At 33.4% G+C, this 27,159-nt stretch overlaps 1 protein-coding gene across 1 annotated transcript; it reads left to right on the top strand.

The window, feature by feature from the left end:
- The first annotated feature begins 15,900 nt into the window (after positions 1–15,900).
- Positions 15,901–19,316, top strand: LOC145107894 (putative xyloglucan glycosyltransferase 5). Its single transcript, XM_079044853.1, has 5 exons — positions 15,901–17,170; positions 17,252–17,560; positions 17,640–17,930; positions 18,066–18,179; positions 18,264–19,316. Exons 1-5 carry the CDS (start codon positions 16,433–16,435, stop codon positions 18,906–18,908), a joined length of 2,097 nt encoding a protein of 698 aa, XP_078900979.1. The 5' UTR covers positions 15,901–16,432; the 3' UTR covers positions 18,909–19,316.
- The last annotated feature ends 7,843 nt before the right edge of the window (positions 19,317–27,159 follow it).

Below are 27,159 nucleotides of genomic sequence, written 5' to 3'. Positions count from 1 at the left end.
CAAAATCTCTTAAGAGAAGAAAGATATACGCTATGAAAAGGAGCGAGCACATCAATGCCAATTGTCCATTTCTCATTGTCGGTGCAGTGCATAACCCTACACCTTTAGCTTGGCAAATGTCGGATAGACATCTAGAGAGGGCTGAGGTGCCTAGGTTTTAAGGGAGAGCCTATCAACTTGTTGCAAAGGATTCAAAAATGGTGACTATGATGACCGCGGATATGTTTTCCATTTATATTATCTTGTATTTATGTATTAGCTTCGCTTTTGGAAGATTTTACTTCGTGGTGATTGCTGTCTTGTGAGTGCGTTCCGATTGAGATGTTGTTAGGTTTTTGTAGACTGCATTAATGCAGGGACATAGACTTAAAACTTTTGACGTGTCCGTTCTACATGTTCTTGTTTGATGAAGGTTTTGGGGTCGAGCTGGACAGTTCCAAGGACTATCTTACTTCGTCTCTGTTAATTTCCTAGAAGCGGGATTGGTGATTTTCCAATTAGTTCGATTTGGAGCTTTTAATTATGTGTTGAATGTGTTCTGATGATTTGTATATTCCAAATGGGGGAGAATCGAGATTTCATAGTAGGAGAAATTTGGATCGGATTTCAGTCATCGACCAGACTACTCAAGTTAAGGACATCTGCACAGTTGCACAATCTTCAAAGTCCTACTTGGTTGCATCGTCTGTATTGTTGTAGTTTATTCCGGGTAGTCTTACTTGTAGGTTGCATAGGTAATTCCATAATACTTTGTCATGCCTAGAGTTCTAAGACGTTAGGATGCTCAGGTTGAGGGTTGTGATAAGGATCTCCTTGTCTTTTCTTGTTTGATAGGGACTTGGAGGTTCAAGTCACGATCAAGAGGCTTGATAGGGATACTTAAGGTTCATAAGTATCATTGGTTCCTTGTGTTGGTTTGGTTGCCTTAGTATGTGGTAGACGTATCGGGGTGAGTGCAAGAGTCATTGGCGGTTGACGGATTGGGGGTGATCCCAAGAGTCATTAGCGATTGACGGATCAGGGTGAGCCCAAGAGTCGTTAGTGGTTGATGGATCGGAGTGAGGCCCAGATGTAGGGTTTTGAGCATTCTAACACTCATAAGGTGTACATGCAACCCTAGAAACCTTGGATCTATGTTTTACTAAGATACATGCAAAATTTATTTTCCAAGGTTCTTAACCGATCTAGCCTAGCATGGGGAACTTTTAAACATAAATGCTAGAAGAAGAACATACCTTTTTGTAGTTTGGATTCCTTGAGAACCTTGTGAGCCTAGCACATCAAGTGTGATGCCTCAAATGTCTCACATAACACTACAACACTTGGAATGACCTTGAGAGAAGTACACTAACACCTCAAAATCGACTTGCCCTCTATCTTGTATAAGTAGTGCCGATTTTTGCTAGACTAAGGGTCTTTATATAGTTGTGGCACAAGTAGGGTTACACCATGTAAACCCTAATTGTCATGGCTTTTCATATTCCATGATCCATGGGTTTGTAACCTCCATGGACTATCCATGGAGCACCTTATGGGTTTTAACCCAATCCATACAAACCATGGATCATTAGCCCACTATACAAGAATAGATTATTTACACAATCAACCCCATATATTTAATTAGTCTCTTTTTGATCACTTAATTAATTCCAAATTAATTCTTTGATCAATACTAACTAAATAATATTATTAATATATTAGAACTTATAATATATTAATAAACCTTAAGTGTCCTTTATCTCATTTAGCCTATCCAAGTGTTGCAATGCCATGCAACCCAAATGGACCATGCTAATCGGGTCAAGTATATTCCAGTAATAGTTATGAACTTAGACACCTAATCCAACACCAGATCCGTTAGTGGATAACGAACTAGGTTAGACCGGAGAGTCAGGAGGGGATTTAATTAAGTGAGATAAGTGCGATGACCTCTTTTCGTCAGTAAGGATGATGTGTGGGATGGCTTCGTTCGCCATAAGGACAAGCAACATCTGGGAATTTTTTAATTATGATTAAGGAATTTGCTTTCCTTGATGTTTGTTCTTTGGAATAGTGTTCGTTCTCCGTCGGTTTGCATGCTTCTCATAAAGGATTGAATTTACATTAGTTTTAGGAGGCGTAGTGCTATAATAGATCGGATATCGATTGTTGGCACTTTTTTCGAGATAGACTTTTGGGTATGTCCGTAGAGACCTTGAGGTTGTTAACTGTAGTCCTTGGTAAAAGAGTCGTGTCGACTTGTACGGGATGGAGTAGGATCAGGAAAATCCTATAAGGGATTTGGAGGGTGTTTAAGGAGTAATGGGTAAGGATGGATTTCGAGGATGAAATTCAGCTTAGGTGGGGGAGAATTGTAACATCACGTTTCGAGGTAATCTTTAATTAAAGTCTTGGGGGTAATTGACGTGGAAAAGGCCATGGGTCTCTAAGGATTGAGTTTGGACCTTAAAGACTAAGGTTCTTGGACTTGGTGTTAAGACTTGTAGGATTAGAGTGATGTTGAGCCTAAATTGGAAACTAGGGATGCTGGCTCACGCATGCCACGACGTGGTAGGCTATTGACCACGACGTGTCATGTCACTTAAAGGAGAAACACACCTGAATGACTACCACGATGTGGTAAGGAGATTACCACGACGTGGTGGCCGTTGACTTTTGACCAGTTTGACTTTGGGTTTAACTTGAAGGATTTGGGTTGTTGATTGAGGTTGATCTTTATTCGGTGATAGTTGGTTCTTGGGTCTAATCAGTACGAGGAGTTGAGAGGGTTGTTGTGTTTCTCCGGTTCTGCGATTTAGGTGGGTTTCCTCACTATACTATGTGTTACGATGGATATCCTTGCATGGTAGGATATAAAGGGGGTCTAGTTAGAGTATCAGTAGGTTGTGGTTGTCCAATTAACTTCCATAGGGGTTGTATGTACTCATATAGGATAGCCTAAGAACTCTTGATCTTGGCTTTCTTGAATGTTCCTTTTTTGTTGTGGTTTTAGATTAGTATCACTTGTTCGATTGTCTATTATACCTCTGATTATATACAACTATGCATTCATTTGGTGATCTTCCAGTTGTGGCCTAGTGGGCTGTATGAGACCCTATATTCTATAGCAAGATGTTAGACAGGTAGACTAGTGTAGAAAGTTGTTTGTGTTGTTGGATGGTTTGATTGTTTGTTATATATGTTGACATATCTTGTAGTGGGTTGAGGCGATCCTACTTTGTGCGGTAGGCTAAGATACCCAGGCATGCCATCGATATGCTAAAGGTCAGGTGCAGACCAGTTATATACTGAAGGTGAGTAGGGCGAACCAGTCTTGGACTGAAGTCCATTGTGTTAATGCTTGTATGTGTATTGTGGTGTGTGGTATTTTAGGGTAACTCATTAAGCTTTTGCTTATAGTTGTGGATTAAATATTTTTCAGGTACTTCCGATGATTATGGTGTTTTGGGGGAACACACTCATTAGCAACATTGGTGTTCCACATTTATTATGATATTCTAATTTTCATATAATTGTATTTTAAACAAATGCGATTTCTTGACTTGAGGTTTTTATGAAAATAGTGTTTTATCTCAACTAAAAATGAAAAATTTTGTCATGAAAAAATGGGACGTTATAGTCCATCTCCAGTGAAGTATCATGGTGGATGTCAATACTTTTTGAGCTTTATTGATGTCTACTCAAAGAAGGTTTGGGTGTACATTTTGAAGACAAAAGATGAAGATGAAATGTTTCGGCAGTTCAAGTAATGGAAAACTATGGTTGAAAAAACAAACTAAGAACCAATTCAGGTCACTCAGAATAGAAAATGGGTATGAGTTATGCAAGGCTTTATTTGAAACTTTTGTAAAAAAAATTATATACTAAGGCATCACACTGTACAACAAAAACGAGTGGTTGAACAGATGAACCAAACACTAATGGAGCATGCTTAGTGCATGGGATTATCTGCTTATTTATCGGAGCTAGATCTCCATCAACTACACTTGATTGTAAGACCCCTCAAGAGGTGTGGTCTGGGAAACCCTATGGTTATTCTGCTTCATAGATGTTTGGATGTCCTTCTTACGTTTGTGTGAATGATGGTAAACTGGGGCTAAGGCAACTAAGATATGCATCTAGAGGGAAAAGTCATTGTCTACGGTGTACAGAAGAAGGAAAGACTTGAAAATTTATTATTAGCAGAGATGTGACCTTTAAATTTGATATGTGTAACCAAAGAGAATGTGGTACAAGTGTTGTAGAGAATAATTAGGGTGCCAGCCAGAAGTTAGAGCATGCAACATAAACGCCACACAGTTTTTTGACAAACGATGAACAACAAGGTGACATGGAACATCATAGACATGTGGAATCCCTTGTGCAACCCAACGAAGAAGTGTCTGGTGATGTTGATGCCGAAAAGAAAACTCGATGGAGATTTTGAAGGATAAGCTTGTGATGAACGATTTAGGAGCTGAAAACAAGATAATAGGGATGCACATTCAAAGGGATAAAAGAGCAGGATGGTTATACATTTCTCACTACATAGAGAAAGTGTTGCGGTCGTTCTATTGTGATTAGTCCAAAATTATTGGTACTTATTTGGTGGTTCAAGGTAATCAAGGGAAAGCTCATTGGGAAGTGGTGAAGTGGACCTTATGACATTTGAAAGGAACGCTTGATGTTTGTATGGTGTATGATGCTAATGCACGACATACGTACTTGGTTGGATCGATGGACTTAAACCGTTGAGGTGATGTGGTGATGGTCTTTGATGTGTTGATGATGTGTTACTGATATAAAAAGCTCCCTTAAGGATCATGATGCACCCCTTAAGCATTATGGTGTGCCATTAAGGTGATTGATGCACTCCTTAGGATGCATGGTATGCCCTTGCCATGATGATGCATCTATATGTCTATGATATGCATCAAGATGCTCATAAGGTGATGATGCTCAAAAGTTGCATGATGTGCCACCATTATGGATGATGCTCCATAATGTGTGTAGTTGATGTTCATCCAATGTATCTCAAGAATGAAGCTTCAATAAGCAGATGCATAGCAGATTTGATTGGTTGATACCTTTAATGGGCTTATGGTATGATGGGCTTTGGCCCATTAGGGTTTTAACTATGATCCCTAGTCTCTAAATAGGGATGCGTGCTAGCTTTTTAGATGTATCTTTGTGTCTTATATCCATAGTGAGTAGGTGAATCTCTACTGGTTTTACTTGATGGGTTTTGATACAAAATATAAATTAGTTTTTCATAAAAATTTCAACGGAAGCCTTTAAAAATAACATGTTTATTTTCAAGTTTATAACAAAACCAAACCATCTAGGATCCATTTATAGAGGTTAGAATGATATTTAAAATAGCCATAGAGTGTTTTAGAATGACAACCTTTAGAGCGTTTGAACCCACTTGGTTTTGGGGTGTTGATGAAGATAGAAAAATCAAAGAATATGATTTTCTCTACAAGTATCCACCATCATGATTAAGGCACTTGAAATGCTAGTTCCTTCTTGTAATACTTTTTTCTTTAAGCCTTTAAGTTCTTATCAAAATAAGAACCAAAGGAAGACACAAAGTAAGCACCAAATCTAGACTTCAAACTTCAAAAGAAAGAAAGTAGAAAAAGGTGAAGAAGCTACGACTTCTTAGAGAGAGAAAGACAGAGAGAAAATAACACTTAATCAACTAGACAAAAACTCATGCAAAAGCATTCCTTTTATATTCCCATGTAAGACATACCTATAGATTATAATAGCATAAAGTATTGGTAGCCTTTTAGAAGCATGGGGGATAAATGTGGGAGGTTGACAAATAACCTCCCATGCCTTAGAAATTTGTAGTCATACCTTCTAAAGAAGACAAAAATTGTCTAGCTAGTTTATTAACCATGGTATACAAACTAACTAATTTGATCACGGTTAACCAAAATGTCCAAAACTTTGTACATGACTTATTAAATCATACTATATGATATATAAATAGTTATATTCTCTTTTAAATATTATTTTCACAAAACAATAATTATTCCCTAATATAAATACAAGAATTGGTATTATTTAATAATCATACTAATAATAAATATACAAAATGTGCCAACTTGATAAAAGTGTGACCACATAGGATCATATATTATTAGCAATATCACTCAATAATGATTCTTGTGCATATAGATTCAACAATCTCCCATTTGCACAAGATTCATTAAAGACTGACACAGAGAGTAGTTGGCATGTAGCAATGTGATACTGCCCCTAACAACATATGAAGGGTACCATTTATCAACAGCTAATTCGAGGAGCTCAAAGCTGCAATTTTTACTAAGGTGTGGTATCAGTTATTCATTTCTCTCAGACATCATGTTGAACATAAGATATGGATCACCATCAATCTTATTTAGTGTTTAAATTTTAGTAAGGCCTTAGATGTCTAACTCTCAACGAATAAGATGAAAAAGTCCCATCTTGAATACATACAACCATCATGTAGTTCATTTCATACCTAACGATGGCCCTTATGATTGCCTTTTATGGAATAATGTTAAACCATGTCAAAGCACAACAATTCTTACACTTCAAGTCCCAAATATGTATCTCAGGTCTAAGAATACAAAGATACAACCTTTTATCAAACATTACTCATGACTATGATCCATAAAGTGATTTTGATGCGGGTTAGGTCCAATACTTATTCTCCTAATCAAGTACCTATGAAGTTGGCAACAACTCTTGCAATTTTCTTCTCCATGAGAACCAACCAATCCACTCATATTAATATTAACTCAGAGATGCTCCCACAACTATGAACAACTGTGAACATTTATAATAACCTAGTTATTCAAGGATTAAACATGCTAATATAGAACACAACAATTATTTAATGAAAGACTATATCTAATATATCAAGTCATTACAATATATGTTGCTTGTACTGTTCCAATATCCAAACACAAAATTTCAGTCAAATACATCCAATTAGGAAAACAAGGTCCTATAACATCAATGTGACTCTCATGATTTAGCTAATGAAGGAACTTGGTTAAGTAGATTTGACAAACTTGATTTGTATAAACTTTGAGAAAATATAAACATCTTCAGTTATATATATGTGTATATATATATATATATATATATATATATATATATATATATATATATATATATAACTCATATATAAATATATTGGGATTGTATTAGATGCTTAAATATGACTTAGATACCAATACTTGTGTAATGGGTTTACTCATAGTCATAATGAACTATACATTAAGCATCTTAGTATGTGGTTCCCCGAACAACAATGTACTCTAACTCTGATGTGTAACTGCAATTAAAATCTACATGGAACCACTATCTATGTATATTTCTCTTCATTCATAATGAGGACACGCCCAATTGTGATTGGGAATTATCCCAATCTATTTGGAAGTTTAGCATATGTGTAACAGCTTAAACACAAGTTTTCTTTCAAATTTTCCACATATTAGATATTTATTTATTTCTCATAAGTACTTTAGAATGTCCACTTAAGTCACACCATGACTTATTCTCGGATTATACTAGTATCATTCGACATGCTCTAAGCATATGACTTATCCGGCCTTCATGCATAATCATAACATATATGGTTAATCTAATTGCAACACCATATGGAATATTATCATATTATCTAGTTTAAAACAATGTACTAGGATTTTGAGGAGTGCTTAAAATCATGTCATGTGGTATTTGACAAGATAACTCTCTTAGAGTCCTTTATCTTAAGCTCTTTAAGGTCCTTGACAATTAATGCAATTTCACTTAATCCTTTAAGTTTTCACGATCTATCTATATAGATCTTTATTCCAAGAATTAACATGTTGACTACATATAAGACTAGGAATATTACTGCACTCCCACTAGCTTTGTAGAAAAACACAAGAGTCATCTTGATTTATAATTAAATCACACTATGTATTTATCTTATAAGAAAGAATATTTTTTTCTTTAAGATGTCAACTTAAATCTGAAAAGTTTTTTTATTCATGTATGTTTTCTCCTTTGAAAACTCACTTACTATTTGTATTCGTAATATATCGAGGAAGTTTAATCAAGCCCATACTTGATTATCATACATGAATGCATATCTATGTGTTTTATTAGTTTCTAATCAATTATTGATCAGATTTAACAACAGTTGAAAACTTGCTAGTTCCAAACTATGATGCATTTAGTTTATGGTTCTTTCACTCTTAAAGGACCATATAGTTCCAACTTAGAAAAAGAACTTCCTAAGTACTTGTCTTCTGGAATGACAATTAGTAGGATTAGTAGAAACTTCATCCTAAACAATCATTTAGGATAATCCACACAAATGTAGTTGGTAGATGCCATGAGTGAGTTAAGCTTATTGTCTATCAGAAGCTTCATAACTCCATACCTTTTAGATAAGGATAAACCATTACATCCTTAGTCTAATGAAAGTATTTAATCTACTTGTTTAGTTGGAAATATATATATATATATATATATATATATATATATATATATATATATATATATATATATATTCAATATATATTTGTTGCAATGATCGTAATTCCAAGATTTTATGAAGTAAATAGTTCTTTTAAAACATCATACAACAGACTGAAAGGTCCGTGTTTATCCTCTTCAAAAACTTGTACTATCGACATTCAACAAGTGGCCAGGTGACTCTTCCCACTAGAGAATACGAAGGCTACCTCGAACATCATAAGACACATCCAAGCGACCAGGTGATCTTGTGCCACAAGAACTGTATGAATGACGAGTGAGTGTTTTTGACGGAATGAGTTGTGAATCGATTCCACAACTCTTAAGATGTTCCGAGAAGACTTGGCTTACACAACTCATTTTCTTTATAACAACGAAAGGTTAATGATGGTCTCATTAGTTTGTATTTCAATCTTCACTATGAAATAATTTGAGCAAATCAAAAGTTTCAACAATAACGAATAAAAGTCGTCAGTGAAATTGATCTAAGTATCTATCACCAAATATATTCATGGATTGAAAATATTACATACATCACTTATGTATAATTCTTTGTCAAGTGTTTTTTTCTTTAACTACTAATAGATAAAGACACTTGCGAATTACCTTTCCTATATAAATATGATTTTTTATATATCAAATGAATCAAGCTCATTTGCCGTAAAAAATTCCATCCTTTTGAAGTTGGTAAATGTGTTTAATGTTTATATAATCATGATGATTACGACATAGATAAGTTTGAATCAAATATCATTTGATTATTTATCGATTATGACCAGAACTATCAATTTAATGAAATCTTATAGATTTACTTCATAAATAACATTATGATAAAGTATTCTTAACACATAGTACATCGTTTCAGAACATTAATGTGAACATCCAGTAAACAATAAGTAAATCTATATATTATTCATAAATTTACAACTGTTACACGTCCCTATAAAATAGATACAAAACATCTATTGTTCAAATACATACTATAACATCACTTGTTATATCTTCATCACGAAATGTCATTCGTTTGTAATAAGTTGATTATTTCTTTCAATCAACAACACATAATATCATATAGTTATTTGAAGTTTTGGTCAAGTCAGACTTCCTCAGCTTGATGAGATTTAGAGGAGCAGTTCTTCTTTCAGTGTCCAGTTTCTTTCACAATAGAAACAACACTGATCATTTAGGTCCTTTCTTGATTTCTAGGTTTATGTTGTATTTCCCTTAACTGAACTATTGGTCTATTTGAGTACACGATCTCTTAGACTTACTTTATTCAATGGTTGAACAGGTTTGAAGCACGTTCTACTTTCATAATGAATATCTACTTTATTTGATGAGATATTTGATATGTTTCATAAATATCCAAGACTTTCTGCAAGTCCACGGCAATTATTCCAGTATGATGTGAGACACATCAATATCATCACAATAATACTTCCATCAAAGCATCATGATCAGACTGACTGACTTGCAGAGGTTGTTCAGGTATGAGATCTCTCAGTATGTATAATTTCTATTTCTTTTTAAGGAAGAACATCAATGTATTATATCAGTTATAGAAATTATAACCAACCAATGTTATTATCTATTGAAACTCAACAAGAGGAAGGTTTTATAAGGCATACGAGTATTAGTAGTTATATACTGAATTTAACAAAGTTTCATTTAGTATTTTCAATATTAAGTCTTTAAAAATTAATACCTTTTATTGTTTTTAGAAAATTAATTTACTAAAGTCTAGGATCCAAGTAACAAAACAAGTAAATGGTAAGTGACCTTTTGTCCCATTCACTTAGTCAAACTCGGTATGTAGTGATTACCAATTGCATAAAATATCCAATTCCTAGATAAAAGGATCCCAAACAAATATTGCTTAACTTGGCATGTTTGATCCTGATGCCTCAGACCTCTCATGCTTAGGTGACCTTTATCATACAAGATTCCGATCAAGTCTTCATACTTGAAATAACTTGTAGTATTGCAACTAACCAGTGACAAGGTGACCCTTTCGTTACTAGAAACTACAAAACTACCCCGAACTTTATAAGATAACCCTAGTGATTAGGTGACACATCACCCATTAAGACTATACAAATGATACCGAGTGTTCTTCAAAAGGACGAAAATGACTTGCATTTTTCAGAAAAAGGTTATATATATATATATATATATATATATATATATATATATATATATATATATATATGTTTTACAAATATAGTTATAAAAAACATAGTGTCATGAATATTGCATGCATCAAAAAATTTATGTACCCTTTTGTAAAATTCATATAATTTGTTATATGATTCTTTAGGTACCAAATAAAAATTTATTTTATTTACCATTAGCCGCGATCAGTTATAAACTAAAATTTGATATTTTGAAGTTTAGTCGTAGAGTGGTTTTAAGAACCGATAATAGTCTTATTAAAATTTCATTTTATACTTAAAACTTGGAGTTTTGGATGGGTTCTAAAATCACAATTCTAAATCTCTCTTTAACAATCAAAATATTATGACTTCATGAATTTGTAGAATAAACTCATTTTATTTTATAAACTAAATTTTATACATCTTATGGTAAAATCATATTTTGATAAATCAAAACTTGGTTGATGATACTTATGTTTTAAAATCTCATTTGTCATGCATAAAACATAATATCAACATGTTGCGTTATTTTTGAAACACTAATATCATATATTAAATTTCGACGTAAAAATAATCACTAGTTTTATTATTTGTCGTTCTAACGCTTATAAACCGATTTCAGTCTTTTTAATAAAAACTTCTTATTTATTATATACACATGGAGTTTATATAATGTTTAAGCACTTTTTAAACCATTTTAAATATTTTAAAGTTGACTATTTATAAGTTTTACGATAAAACTATGTTTAAGAAAAAAATCGATTTTTAATTGGTAACTGGTAACCGGTAAAAACGTTTTATAAATAGTCATTTATAAACATCTTATGTTACCTTTTAAATATTTTTTACTCAAACTCCAAGTGATATTATCTTATGTTAAAATGTTATTTGACATGTAAAAACTGTTTTTCATACATAAAACAAAACATACAAATAACATAAAATAACATCACAAACATGCATTAAAATGTGTATAAACCAAGCCATGTCTAATAATAATTTTTGTGAGCCATCACAAGAATTATTAAGCATTTCCTAAAAGACTTAAGACACAATTCAAAAGGTCTTCAAGCTCCCACTTTCCAAGACAACTCTTGCTTGATAAAGAATTTCAAATCTTCATGTTGTAAATGTTGTAACACTTAAACCATTAAGGCTATAATTAAGTCTAAAACAAATAGTAGAAGCTCGTGGTTAGGATTATGGTCTCAAGTGGTTAAGTCATCTTCAAGGTGGTCATTTCTTCATCTTATTACATTTAAAATGGAATACAACTAGTCTAACTAACTTATTACAATAAATAAACAAATAAAAAAATACATATTTATCTCTTACATCTTATGAATAAATAAATATCAACCAAACACAACACAAAGGTCCAAATGACTTGTTTATACACAACAACATATCAAATATAATAACAAACAACTCTTTGTTTTTTTCTAAAACAACTTTTATATAACCAAAATGCATGAAAAAATGGCTATATATATATATATATATATATATATATATATATATATATATATATATATATATATATATATAAACACTTTTAAACAGCAAGTTGCTAAAGAAGACAAATATTGACATTTCTTAACCAAAAGAAATTCATGCTTGTTTTCCAAAAACCAAATATTATCAAACATAAAAAATCATTTTAACATATAACAGATGACTCTGATACCACTGATGGTTTTGATACATAATATAAGTTAGTTTTTCATAAAAAACGCAACGAAAGCTTTTAAAAATAACAAGTTTATTTTCAAGTTTATAACAAAACCAAACCATCTAGGATCCATTTATAGAGGTTAGAATGATATTAAAAACAACCATAAAGTTTTTTAGAATGATAACCTTTGGAGTTTTTGAACCCACTTGGTTTTGGGGTGTTGATGAAGATAGAAAAATCAAAGAGTATGATTTTCTCTACAAGTAGTCACCATAAAGATTAAGGCACTTGGAATGCTATTTCCTTCTTGTAATATTTTGTTCTTTAAGCCTTTAAGTGCTTAACAAATAAGCACCAAGGGAAGACACAAAGTAAGCACCAAATCTAGATTTCAAACTTCAAAAGAAAGAAAATGGAAGAAGGTAAAGAAGCTACGACTTCTTGGAGAGAAAAAGAGAGAATGGTAATAGTTCTATTCCAAGTGCGTCTTGCCTCTTGATGGTTAAGAGAGTATGGTAATATTTATGTTGTCTTACACTCGCGGGTGTGTTCCTTATTCACGTTGATGATGATTCACTAAACACTAGTTCTATTCTAGTATAGGAAACAATATTATATGTTTATGAAACTAAATAAAAAATAAAATAACCTCAAATAGTCAAATGTTAAAAGCTACTCGCCAGAATCTGCCTGAAATAATTATAATTGTTAAATGTACTAAAAATGGAGAATTGTTGATTACTTACTTGCAATAGAATCACTTTTTTCATTCGATGATCCACATGCGCAAAAAGTATGATTTTCGTTCGTTTTCGCAATGAAAGAGACAATATATGATAATGATGAACTTTTTATGTGAAACATTTTGTCTTACGCTTACTATACGCTAGTTGTTTATGCAGACAGTGCGGTTATTTTGTTAATTTAAGAAAATGTGTCCGTTATGTAGTGCTGCAGTGGAGACTATTGATCACCTTTTTGTTGGATGTAGAAAATTATTGGAGATTTGGAGCCGTAATGCTATTTGGTGGGATGTTCGTCTTCCGGATAAGTTTGCTATTGATGATATCATGAGGTGGCTTGATTCTACAAGTTTGAGGGCTGACCAAAGAAAAACTTTTGACGCGGTGATTATCTCGGCTTTTTGGTGTCTTTGGAATTTTAGAAATAATTTTGTTTTTGGCCCGACTATTCCTAGGAAATCCGATCTCTTTGATGCTATTGTAGAGAGGACATTTTTTTGGATTTCTAATAGGTCTAGCAAATATAGGATCGGATGGACCTCTTGGCTTCATAATCCGATTCTAGCTTCTATTTTGATGTAATTGTTGTTTTCTTTTTCTAGCTTTTTGCTAGTTTTTAATAAAATCTCCCGCCGTTCTAAAAAAAATTAAGAAAATGAAAGTTACCTACCAGATATAAGAAATTAATATATTTTTAGAATAACTCTATTTCGATATCTAAATTTTTGACGAATTGTTAAATGTACTAAAAACGAAGAATTGTTGATTACTTACTTGCAATAGAATCATGTTTTTCATTTGATGATCCAATGCACAAAAAGTATGATCTTTGCTTATTATTCACAATGAAAGAGACAATATATGATAATGATGAACTTTTGTATGTGAAACATTTTGTCTTACGCTTACTATAGTTGTTTATGCAGATCGTATGGTTATTTTGTTAATTTAAGAAAACGAAAGTTATCTGCCGGATATAAAAAATTAATATATTTTTAGAATAACTCTATTTTGATATCTAAATTTTTGACGAACTTCTAATTACCTAAAGTTTAAAATTAGAAACTCTTATTTTGAGACAAAAAACTTCATGAGGAAATGGGTTCCATGGCCATCGACTTACGTGTGTTTGTATAAATATAAATTAAATGTCATTTTTTTGTTAAGAAAGAAAGAAACAAAAACAAGAAGAGTAAAGATCGAAATCAAAGCAAAGCATCATTCACTATGGTTGGCATTGTCAGGTCGCGTTGCAGTCAACACCCGCAAGGAATATGCTTTTTCTCTTATATCTAATTATATATAAAAATAAAAACTACATTCTTTAACAATTTTATACAAATAGATACCTATAATACATCAAGTCTTTTATATATATATACCGCTATTTGCTTTTCTTTCGTATTTTCTGAAAACAACATGACTTATTTCAGATGTATTTAATATGAATAAGTTTGATGTTTACCATGGTTTCAACTGTTTTTTTGTAACATTAATTAATGATAAATGAATAACTACTCAAATGTACTCTAAATTAAATGTTGCCAAACAAAGCATATTGCATGATATTCGACAATTATCAGTTTTAACAGCACCACCTATTCCTATTTAATGTATTTCTTTTGCCATCGAACCATAGTTCTTTAAACGCTACCTACAAATAATTGAGACAATTAATGATGTAAATTGTTATGTTTTTATTTTGACTTCAATTACAAGTTTTTTCATTTTTAAATAGTGAAAGCCGCTGCGTGCAAAGTGGTAAAGCACGAGAATGCTGCATAGAAAATCAACATGTGTTTGTTCATTTTGCATTCGATACATTTGGTTTTCTCGCACCAGAGGCGGTGGAGCTCCTTAGTAGAGTCCAACGGGTCATGCATTCTAATGTCATATCTCCTAGATCCACAAATGTAGTTTTCAAAAGAATTGGTTTTGTCATCCAGAAAAGGCTAGCGGCGCAGCTTGTTGCCCGTTTGCCTTCAATCGATATGTATTGAACTATAATATGTTTATTAAAAAAGATATCTATTAATAGTGAAACTAATCAATATCGTCTATACTATACCTTCGTTTTTATTACAAATGTAGTCCAATAATTGAGACATTTATGGTGCAAAATGTTATGTATTTTTTAGGGACTATTAATTACCGATTGAATATGAGTAAGATTCAATCGTGAATCTCACCTATTAAAAAACGTTTTAGAAGAGTCAAGATAAAGTTAAAAGTTTTTAAATGTGGTATCAAACAGTCTTAATTTGATCGAATCCAACCTTTACCAAACTTAGTACGAGACATATCAAACAACTTTTAATTACGAAAATCGTCTTTTTATATATTAATTATGAATATATTCACTACTTTTGTTTTCATTATGATTTTAATACCTGCTCATTTTTTTCAAAATTTTTAAATATATGAACTATCCTACAAAATAGAGAATAGAAAAATACAAAAAGTTGTCCTTACATTTTAACCAAGGGAACCAAATTTGGTATTATTAACATTAACATAGAGTTATTATAAAGGAATTGTCTTAATTTTATAGAGAAATATTTAAAAAACACGTAGGAAAAAATTAAAAAAGAATCTTAATCTTTTGGGTCCATTATACGTGAGCTAATGGTGTGTCATTTCAAGGGCATCTTCCAAAACCCTGATTGATTTTTCTAATACATTTGAGGTTTCTCTTTCGCTTTCTCTTTCCAAATTCTTTTCTCACATGGTGTTTCTGCCATTAACGTCTAAATGGTTACAATTAAAACTTTAACACTGAGTTTTTAATTCCTTCTGGTGACACTTTTTACTTGTTCTTTTCTGCTTTTTTTTTTCCATATGAGAATCTACATTATCCATCCATCATATTAATCTTTAGCCTTTACCAGTTACCACCATGGAAAATTTGAAATACATTTGGAAGCTAAAAGAAGAGGGGTTTAGCCATTAGCCTCTTTAGTCTTCTTTAAACTCGTAGGTGGGTGGTTGGATTATTTTTTAGAATATGCTTTATGGTTAGGGCTTTTAGAAGGGCAGCATTCCTTTTCCTTTTCCTTTTCCTTCACTTGAGATTGTAGGCTTCTCTTTTGTGTGAACAAACAAGAATTCCCTCAAACCTTTCTCTCCTTCAAATCTTTTCACTTTGCCAAATTTGTTGCAAATGCAAGTCTTGAAAATGGGTTTCCTTTGTCTCTTTAACAGTCGATCTCTTTTGCTCTGTTCACAAGTTTAACAACTTTCTTTTTTGTCTAGTTCATCTTCATCTTCTCGTTTGACTTTTGAATTTTGATGATTTCTTGCTCATCTTGACCTCTCTGTTCGTCGTTTTTAGCCTTTTGAGTTCTTAATTTCTTATGGCACCAAAAGGGGAGTTTTTCCGGTGGTGGGGTAAGGATACACGGAAGGGAACTCCGGTGATTGTAACAATGGAGAATGTTAACTACTCTGTAGTGGAAATCGATGGACCTGATTCAGCATTTAGGCCTATAGACAAGGATAGAGTGAAAAACGCTAAACAGTTCACATGGGTTTTGATTCTGAAAGCAAATCGAGCTGTCGGTTGTCTTGCTTGGTTAGGTCATATCCTATGGGCATTACTTGGCGCCATCAAGAAACGGCTTTTCTTAAGAAATGGAGTGGCGATGGAGAGTGAGAATGAGAATGAGGAGAAATCTGGAAAAGGAAAGTTTCTGTTTGGATTCATTCTGTGCTTGTTAATGACAGCTATGGCGTTCTTAGGTTTTGAAGTGATTGCTCATTACATGAGATGGCCGTATTTCCAAGAACATAATCTGCACATCCCACAAACTTTGGAGATAAGGAGTTGGTTGCATTTGATTTATGTTTCTTGGTTGGGTTTTCGAGCTGACTACATTGCTCCTCTCATTCTATCTTTCTCTAATTTCTGTGTTGTTCTCTTCTTGATTCAATCTCTAGACAGAATGATACTTTGTCTAGGTTGCTTCTGGATCAAATACAAGAACATCAAACCAAGAATCAACGGAGATCCGTTTAATTCCAACGATAACGAACCCTCTAAATACATCTACCCTATGGTTCTTGTTCAGATTCCAATGTGTAATGAGAGAGAGGTAAGTTCGCTAACTATCTGTACTTTCTTCATTTCATATTATCATTCGATGACAATTGACATCTGCTTTTTTTTTTCATAGGTATACGAACAATCAATCTCAGCAGTGTGTCAACTTGATTGGCCTAAAGATCGACTGTTGATTCAAGTTCTTGATGATTCTGACGACGAGAGTATTCAGTGGTTGATTAAGGGGGAAGTGTCGAAGTGGATGCAGAAGGGTGTCAATATCGTATACAGACACCGACTAATCAGAACTGGTTATAAAGCTGGGAACTTAAAATCTGCCATGAGTTGTGATTATGTCAAAGATTACGAGTTCGTTGCCATATTCGACGCTGATTTTCAACCAAACTCGGATTACCTCAAGCTCACAGTTCCCCATTTCAATGTATTTTACTCATGAATCCTTACTCGGGTCTACTTGAATTAGTGTAAATTTTAGGGTAACATTCTTGAATCTGTTTCAGGAGAATCCAGAGCTAGGGTTAGTTCAAGCGAGATGGGGATTTGTGAACAAAGATGAAAATTTACTAACACGACTACAAGACATAAATTTATGTTTCCATTTTGAAGTGGAACAGCAAGTGAATGGGGTGTTTCTTAATTTCTTTGGATTCAATGGAACAGCTGGAGTTTGGAGAATTAAAGCACTCGAGGAATCAGGAGGTTGGCTTGAACGCACAACTGTAGAAGATATGGACATAGCTGTTCGCGCCCATCTCCATGGCTGGAAATTCATCTATCTTAATGATGTCAAGGTCATCATCATTCATCATTCATCATTCATTATTCATCTATCTACTTTTCTTCTTACTTCTTTAAGATAGATAACAACCCTTTTATTTAATTTCCAATCAACTTATTTTTTTTTTTATTTCAATATACAAAATTAGGTCCTCTGTGAAGTTCCTGAATCATACGAAGCTTACAAGAAACAACAATACCGATGGCACTCTGGTCCTATGCAACTCTTTCGTGTGTGTCTTCCATCCATAATTACTTCCAAGGTAATTAATTAGTTTCAATTTCAAGTTTTAACCCTTTAATTCTCTTATAATTGTTTAATTAAAGTTGTTTCGATGATGTTGCAGATATCAATTTGGAAGAAAGCGAACCTGATACTACTGTTTTTTCTCTTGAGGAAGCTTATTCTTCCGTTCTATTCTTTTACATTATTTTGCATTATTCTTCCATTAACCATGTTTGTTCCAGAAGCCGAGCTTCCAGCTTGGGTTATCTGCTACGTACCTGTGTTCATGTCATTCTTAAGCATTCTTCCAGCTCCAAAATCTTTTCCCTTTATTGCCCCTTACCTTCTATTCGAAAACACAATGTCTGTGACTAAATTCAACGCCATGGTATCTGGATTATTCCAGTTAGGTAGCTCATACGAATGGGTTGTCACTAAGAAAGCAGGTCGAGCCTCTGAGCCAGATTTATTAGCAGCAGCAGAGAGGGAGTCTCTTCCCGCCATGAATCTTCAACAATCACATCGAGGAGCTTCTGACAGTGGTCTCTCAGAGCTAATCAAACTGAAAGAACATCAAGAATCTGCACCTAAAAAGAAGAAAACAAACAAGATATACAAGAAAGAGCTTGCGCTTGCTTTCTTGTTGCTGACTGCAGCTTTGAGGAGCTTGTTGTCAGCTCATGGTGTGCACTTTTACTTTCTGCTGTTTCAGGGAGTGTCTTTTCTCCTTGTGGGACTTGACCTAATTGGTGAACAAGTGAGCTAATTAAGGGGAAAAAAAGTCAAAAACACAGAAATGAAGGGTTGATTTGAAATTTGAAGATGCGGGCACATGTTGCTGCTAGTGTAAGGTGACAAACCTGTCTTTACAAATAATTCGCGACTCAAATGATGCCAAATACGAATTTTTCTCTCCTGTTTTTCTCATTATTTTTTGGGTTATAGTATTGAAACTTGGATCGTTATCAGCAGTGATTGATCTTGTTTGGTAGCTGTGATGGGTGTGTCTGTCATTTCACATACGGTTTCTTGTTTTACCTTATTTTTTATTTATTTTTACCATTGTATTATGGATATGTTTTAGATTAGTCAATCTTTGTATCTAAGCTACCATGAGTAGTAGGTATATGTAAATTTGCATAAAAGTATTTTAAGTATTAAGTATTAAGGTTTATCCTTGTGAAGAATGAATCTATGCAGATCTTTGAAATGATGTCCTTATCGCAATCTTAAATTTATCAAGATCCAAAGAAAATGGAGTGGGGCCAAATGAAGCAACATTGCAACAACCACTACTGAAAATATCATCTCTGAACTATGCAAATGCAGATGCATGGTGGGTAGGGGGCAAACTGGCCTCATCTCCTATAGATGCACCAAAGGACCAAGGATTTTTTTCTTTAATTGGAATATGTTTTATGGTTTGTTAAACAACTCTAATAGATTTAGTCTTATATAATGCTAATTAAAGTAACTTCAATGAATTAATGATTGTGTTAAACAGTATGCAGTTATGCACCACTATTATGGAAACATAATTCGGATTAGATTACCATTACATGGATTTTGTTTTGGGGGGGGGGGGGGGGGGGGGTGATCACAAATGACCACATGATTATTAGAAATAAAGGCAATTGACCACACAATTTGGTATTACACAAATGACAAAGAAACAAATTCCGAAATAGACCTTTTTAGGAAAACGATCATATATAATATATAATGGTGGTGTTTGGCAAAAAAAAAAAAAAAAAAAAAAAAAAAAAAAAAAACTTATGACTTGTTAGGCTATTAGCTTATAAGCTAACAAATTAGAGGGAGTAAACTTATATAGACCTTTTTAGTTTATAACGTATTAGCTTATTAGCTTATAAGCTAATAAGTTAGATGAAATTAACTTACGAAAAAATAATTTATTAACGGTTTGTCACCGCTATAAGCTGTATTTATCGAAACATATTTTTAACTTATAGCGGTGTGAAACCGATAATAAGTTCATTTGCCAAACAACCCCAAAGTGTATATTTCTTTCATTTGCACCAAAAACTCACTGATTTTTAAAGTAAATAACATACTTTTATGATTTAGTATCCAAATCTACTTTGTCTTTTCTAAATTTTTTAGCTCGTTGTTAGATTTAGGAAGAAATACTCCATTTTGGACTCAAATGTGTGTGTGCGTCTCTCTCTCTCTCTCTCTCTCTATATATATATATATATATATATATATATATATATATATATATATATATATAGTAAATAAAATGAAGACGTAAAGACACTACTTTTATGTTATAATTATACTATAAATTTTGTTAATGCATAGTATTACCGTAAATTCTAATGTGAATATTAACGTATGATTATTCGTATATTTTATTTGTAGAAATTCTAGTGTGACTATTAAAGTATGATTAGTCATATATTTATTGTTGAATAATGACATAAGACAATATTTATAAAATTCATAGCAGAATTATATATATATATATATATATATATATATATATATATATATATATATATATATATATATATATATATATATATATAAAAGTTGGTTCGGGTGAGGACTCGAAAAATGGTGATGTCTGGGAGGAAGAATCTTAGCCTCTTATTCTTAAAAATGAATGGTTGAAATTTAATGTGAAATAAATGTAACCTTTTAATAATTTTGTGTTGTTTCTGTAAATATAGAAAAACCTGAAGGAAGGAATATGAAAAACTGGAGGGTAAAATTGACAATTGCTCTAAACATACGCTTTGATGTCCAGCATAGCTGGGTTGATGTACTGGGTTTTATACTCATGTGGGGCGTAAGGTTGGGAGTTTGATTCCCTTAAACTACATCTTGTGGTGCCACATGTGGTAAATTTTTTCCTGAAAAACCCTATGGGTCTGGATTTGCCTTGTAAAAGAGCTCGAACTCGGGGTGCTCGTTGAAATATAGAGAGAAGGCTTTCACTTAATTCGTTTGTCGTTTCCAAAAAATACACTTTCTACCAAAGACTCACGCGCCTCTACTCTCACAAGCCATGTGTCTTATTCTTATTCATTGAGACTCTATTTTTTTTCACCGATTTAGTATTTTTGTCATACATTTTTTTCTTTGAAAAAGAAATCTAAAAAATCAAAGTTTTTAAAATTTAATTCTCTATAAAATGAGCATAATCATTAAAATTGAAAAGAAATTATAAAAAAAAGCTAGAAAAAAATCTACAACAATAATAAAAATTTAAGATATATTTCTACTCACTAGTGCCTTTGTAAAAAGAATTTTTCAAAAATAAGTTTTTGAAGTATTCATATTTTACATTTAAGGAATATTTAGTTTTTATAAGATATAACGGATTTTTTTTATCTAAATTCAATAAAACAAATGATAGAGTTCTTCGTAATACTATTTTAGTGAGTTTATAAAAGAAAGTTTTCAAAACTATTAGTATTAAATATACGATCGTTTTGTTTAAATGATTCTAACTTTTTACTAAAAAATAAGACGTGAAAATTTTTGATCTCCAAATTAAAATTCCTTTTAAAGGTTTATTATATATCATATATTATGAAATTTATGAAAATAAATTTTAAAAAAATAAGGTTGTTTAGATACTAAACTTTATTTTAAAAGATTACAAGTTTAAAAAAAAAAAAATATATAATATGATCCAAAATGAGATAATTTAAAATTTCCATGATTCAAAAAAAGATCAATATGTTTATGATCCTTAATTTGTTATGATCTAAAAATATTTTGACTCAAATATTTTAAGATCCTTAATTATATCTTTTATGATTCAAATATATAATAATCTAAAATTTATTTTTGAACAAAAACTTTATTTAAATGGATATACTATTGACTTATAATCGTATTATTCAAAAATAATATTATCCAAAATATTATGATTAAAAATAATTTGTTTCAAAATTTTATGATTCAAAAATAATATGATTCAAAAATAGTATGATGGTTAATATGTTTTGTATTTAAAATTTTAATAATTGCTAAATATTAAAAAAGTAGAACTGTTATTTAGTTAAAAACATAAAAAGATCAAACAAAAAAAAACAAAAAAAAAACAATAAAACATTAGTAACTTCAAATATGAAGTAAAGACATTAAAAAACAAAAGAAAAAAAAACGAAAACTTTTGAAAAAACGAAAAATAAAATAAAAAACCTTAAAACTGAGTCTCTCTCTCTCTCTCTATATATATATATATATATATATATATATATATATATATATATATATATATTCTCAAATAGCATCAAAGCCTTCTTCAATGATGAATGATTTAGACATTCAATCAAAGGTTGAATCGTCTTGTTGCACTCCGACGCTTCAAGATCAACGACAAAATTCAGATACGGTTTGATAGACAACATAATGGAAGTAGCAGATTGATCCATGAACGAAACATTTATAGAAGTCACCATAGAGAAGAAACACTACAGAAAAGCTTCGAAAATTTGAAAAATTGTTCAAAAGCCTTTGAATATTCTGGAAGCGTAAAGTGTTAATTGTAGACCGTCGTGAGTTTAAATAGGGTTTTAGAAACTCAAACGGTTTAATTTTGAATTTGAACCGTTTAACATAAGTGGTGAGAGAAAAACCGCCGTTCACGTAATTAAGACCCGTCACGACATATGTCATCAAAAATTCCCCTACCAATCATCATGGAAAATAGGTCCAATAACATTTTGCCAACTCACCGTCATTGTAACCAAAAATATTGGCTAAAGATAATTGTTGGTGATGGAATCTTCTATTTAAAATACACGCCATTTTTGAATTTCGAACTTCCATAGAATGAAACGCGCCATTTCGTTTTGCAGCCATTTAGCAATCACTGATCCAACCTTCAACTTAGCAAAAATTAAAATAGAGTCAATTGGAATTAGGACCAGGATTGTGCTAATCAAAGAACTTTTAGAACTGTAACCAAGTTAAGAAGAGTTTCATCCAATCACGGGAAGAATGACTAGAATCACAAACTAGACTTTGTGAAATCTTGGTTCAGGTTGGTTAAACCTGAAACCTCAAGGATTCTATAACACTCGGTCCTTCAGGTAAACTTCTTTCCTTATTTAAAAGTGTAATTTTGGAGTTTTGGTCATTATGCATGGCGTAATGCAGCATCCTATGCAGCGCATAGGACGGAAACATTATGTGGGGACTTAATGAGCTACACCCTGCGTAGATCAAGCTACGCAGTGTGTAGCAACCCAGAACCAAAACCCTAATTTTGGGGTTTTGAGCCTTATTTAAAGGCTCTAATCTCCTTGAGGCCTTTCCATCATCAGCCTCCATCTTCCCAAACTTCCCCTTTGAAACCCTAATTCCATTTTGGTGTATTTGTAAGCTTAAGAGTGTTCTTGTGTGCTTTTTGAAGAAAGAAGAAGGTAGTGGAGTTGCTTAGAAGCTTGAATCAGCTTTGGATCTGGAAGTTCCTTTCCCTCATCAATCTCCAGGAGGTATAAAGTCTCCACCTTGATGAGTTGTTATGATAGATTTATTTTAGATTTAGGTTTTCATGCTTTTGTTCCCATAACCATGGTGTTCATGAGTAAAAGCTACTCTTAACCATTGAAGAGTCTTTTCCATACATTTTTAGGGTTGTTAAGCCATAAAAATAAGAGCTTGGTCACTCTCATCCATCCATGCATGTGTTTTGAGCTATTAAATGGCCTTTTGGACTTAGATTGTGAGTTTGTACCCTTGGTACGCATGAAAATGGATAAAGTCAGAGACTTTATCCATTAAGGCGTACATCTAGCTTAGATATGGAAGTTTGGTGGTGTAATCCTCTGTATTAAGAACTAAATGAGAAAATTGCACATCAGCGTGGTATACATGGCGTAAATATGGCTACGCAGTGCGTATCCTTGTTTTGTACCATAAAAGCCACTTGGTGCTCTACGCCCTCATGTACGCAAGGCGTAATCTGGATGATATTGACCTTTGACTTTTTGACCGTTGACCGTTGACTTTGACCAAGTTTGACTTTAGGTCTTTTAGGGTATTTTGAGTAGTCGATTGAGAATTGGACCCTATTTGATGTATAGGTGACCTGTAGAGCAAATATTTGGAGCAGTGATTAATTTAACTATCTTTTGGGCTTTGAGGTGAGTTTTCCTCACTATACTCGTGGGTCGAAGGCACCAATGCCAACCCACTAGGTTGTGTTATGTATCCTGGTATATAGAATGATGATATGATATAGTGATTTGTTAGATTAGGAGATTTGTATGATTACATGTACTTGCTGGTTATATGTTATCTGTTACATATGTCGACATATTATGGTTGGGTTGAGGCGGTCATGCTTTGTGCTGAAGGCCAATATACTCGGGCGGTCCAATTGATATTATAGGCCCAAAAGAGCGGTCCAGTTTATGAAGTAGGCTCGGGAGTGGTCCAACTTTAAGTTGTAGGCTTGGTGGCGGTTCAGCCTTGTGTTGTAGGCCTTGTTCGTGTGCATTGTATGTATTTTGCTGTGTGGGATATTTTTGGGGGAAACTCACTAAGCTTTGGCTTACAGTTTGATTTCATGGTTTCAGGTACACTAGATGATCATGACACTCTAAAGACCCTTATAACCCATAAAGTTGCCAACTTTATGGTTTTCATTCATTCAAACTTGCTCAATCAAGGAGGAAAGTGCGATAAAACTTAGATCTAGCCACAAACAACCAAAAAAGAAGGAAGCTTTGACACTTACAAGGATCCATAAAACAATGTGAGGTGATGATGATGATTCCTTGCAAGCCTAACCAAAAGATCACCTTCTTATTATTCTTCTTCAAACCAATAAATGTTCCAACAAGGCCAATAATCAATCAAGTAATGAAGGCTAGGGTTTCTAAGGTGAAAGGGGGTTTGGAGGTGGATAATGAACCCTAAAATGGTTTTGGAGGGGCTTAAATACGAAGAAAATCCTAAATGATCATGGGTTTGAGCCTCTACGCCTCACATCGTGAGATCAGTCTCGAACAAAATTTTCATATAAACCCATGTCACGTCGTGATCACTCAAAGGTCACGTCGTGAGATTCCATTTCTTCCAAAATCGACCTTTTGACTCCTTGAAACCCTAAATTGATCCATCCTAGAAAATGGGTGTTACAACTCTCCCTCACTTAAATTAGATTTCATCCTCGAAATCACTCCTTACTACCTTCCAGATATGCCAGACAATTTGGACAATTCTTACATAACCCCGATATGGACTGAGAAGTCGACTCATACATACAACGACCTTCCAAAACTACAATCGAACCCAACCTTAGCAGGATTTACATACCTTGACGATGAACGAATCCTTGCCCTACTAACTTTAACCACTGAAGAATAACCATCATTACTCTGCCCAAAATCCTGAAATCCAATACCTTGTCTGACTTCCCAACATATAAAACCATTCTGAAACACAGCCAATACGAATACACTTCACAACCCAGCCGAAAGAAACCCTTCCGACCCTGAATTATCTTGCTAATACCGCTGGAAAATAGAATCCCTAACCATTCAATGCTACCGAAAAGACCTTTCATTTGAAAACAAGGGTGACTCCATCGCGAGTCTCACCCCTAAGTGTCAACAAATACATAACTCACATCCCAATATCCAAGGATTCGCATATTCATTATATTCGATATCTTCTGATTCCATGGTGGCCTTCTACTAGGCTGGGATGCAGAATCCCTAACCGTCCACTAAGATTGACAATCTCACGCCTGGTCACACCACGATACTCCATCGAAGAGTCTAACTGATAAAGGCTACCCTAGCCTACCTACCACATGAATTCGGTCCGTTGATCATAGAGTCTCCCTACTCCAATCGTGATCTAACACCTTAACTAAGCCAATTACAATCGGGTTCCATCCTCAGGAGCCACACACTTACTGCTTCACGATCAACGTGATGCTATCCAATCCGCTAGAACGCTCAAGCTCGCAGATCAACCTGATTTCATCATCATTCCATCACTGGTTCGGAGGTTTACGACCATCACTTCCTGCCCTATGCATATCCTCAAATGCCTGAGCGGTTTGCTTACCCAAGTTAACCTAACTCATCAGGCCTTTCCCATGGATTTCAACCATACTATCATAGATAACTGGTCCTCGCCCACAGATCTCACTTAATCTATCATAACTAAACGAGCATCACCTATGGGTCTCACCCAATATACATAATCGAATGGGCCTCGCCCACGGGTCTCACCCACCAGAGGGCTATACAAGCCTAAAACACCGTCACAGCTCCAACAATCCTTATTCCCAACAAGGAGTGGTCAACCAACAATAATGGTTCGACTTAGCCCATACATGTGTTGTGATCCTCCTACAGTCCTTCAACCACTTCTGCAATGGTCTATCTCATCCTGGTGAATGCTACGATTCCATCACAAACTTACAACCCTTTCACAACAGTATATCAATATTATGTATGTTATGGCTACCCCATAGTCTTACAACACTTTCATAACAGCCATAGGCCTAGCCCATGGTTCTGGCCTCCATCTACCATACCAAACCATAATCAATCATGAGTCGAAACTGTTGGATTAATGTCTAAGTCCATAACTATATTTGGTATGTACTTGACCCGACCCGACATGGTCCATTTGGGTTGCACTTCACCGACACAATTTATATGGATAGTCTTTTGAGAATAGTATATTTATGATTTATATTAATATATTATAAGTTCTAATATATTAATATATAATCATATTATTTAATTAGTATTGATCAAGAATTAATTTATAATTAATTAAGTGATCAAAAGGAACTAATTAAATATGGACTCTTAGATATATGTGTGTAGTGGGCCAAGTTCATTTAGGTTGGGCTAAGTCTTCATGGATAGTCCATGGAGCTTTAACCCATGGATCCTAGGAAATGAAAGGTCATGGGTATTAGGGTTTAACCCTAATCCTCCACACTATATAAAGGGTCTTATGGTTCATGAAATTAGGCTAGTGGCTACTGTGGATACACTAAAGAG

The sequence above is a fragment of the Lactuca virosa genome, chromosome 4 (genome assembly GCF_052849685.1).
Source record: "Lactuca virosa cultivar CGN04683 chromosome 4, Lactuca_virosa_CGN04683_v6, whole genome shotgun sequence".
Classification (NCBI taxonomy): domain Eukaryota; kingdom Viridiplantae; phylum Streptophyta; class Magnoliopsida; order Asterales; family Asteraceae; genus Lactuca; species Lactuca virosa.
This window is presented reverse-complemented; position numbering and strand designations above follow the sequence as displayed.

Bases quoted from the DNA above. Each gene is read 5' to 3' on its own strand.
- LOC145107894 (XM_079044853.1), top strand. From the start codon at position 16,433: ATGGCACCAAAAGGGGAGTTTTTCCGGTGGTGGGGTAAGGATACACGG. The intron at 17,561-17,639 runs GTATTTTACTCA...AATCTGTTTCAG, and splicing joins TCACAGTTCCCCATTTCAAT to GAGAATCCAGAGCTAGGGTT. The intron at 17,931-18,065 runs GTCATCATCATT...ATACAAAATTAG, and splicing joins TCTATCTTAATGATGTCAAG to GTCCTCTGTGAAGTTCCTGA.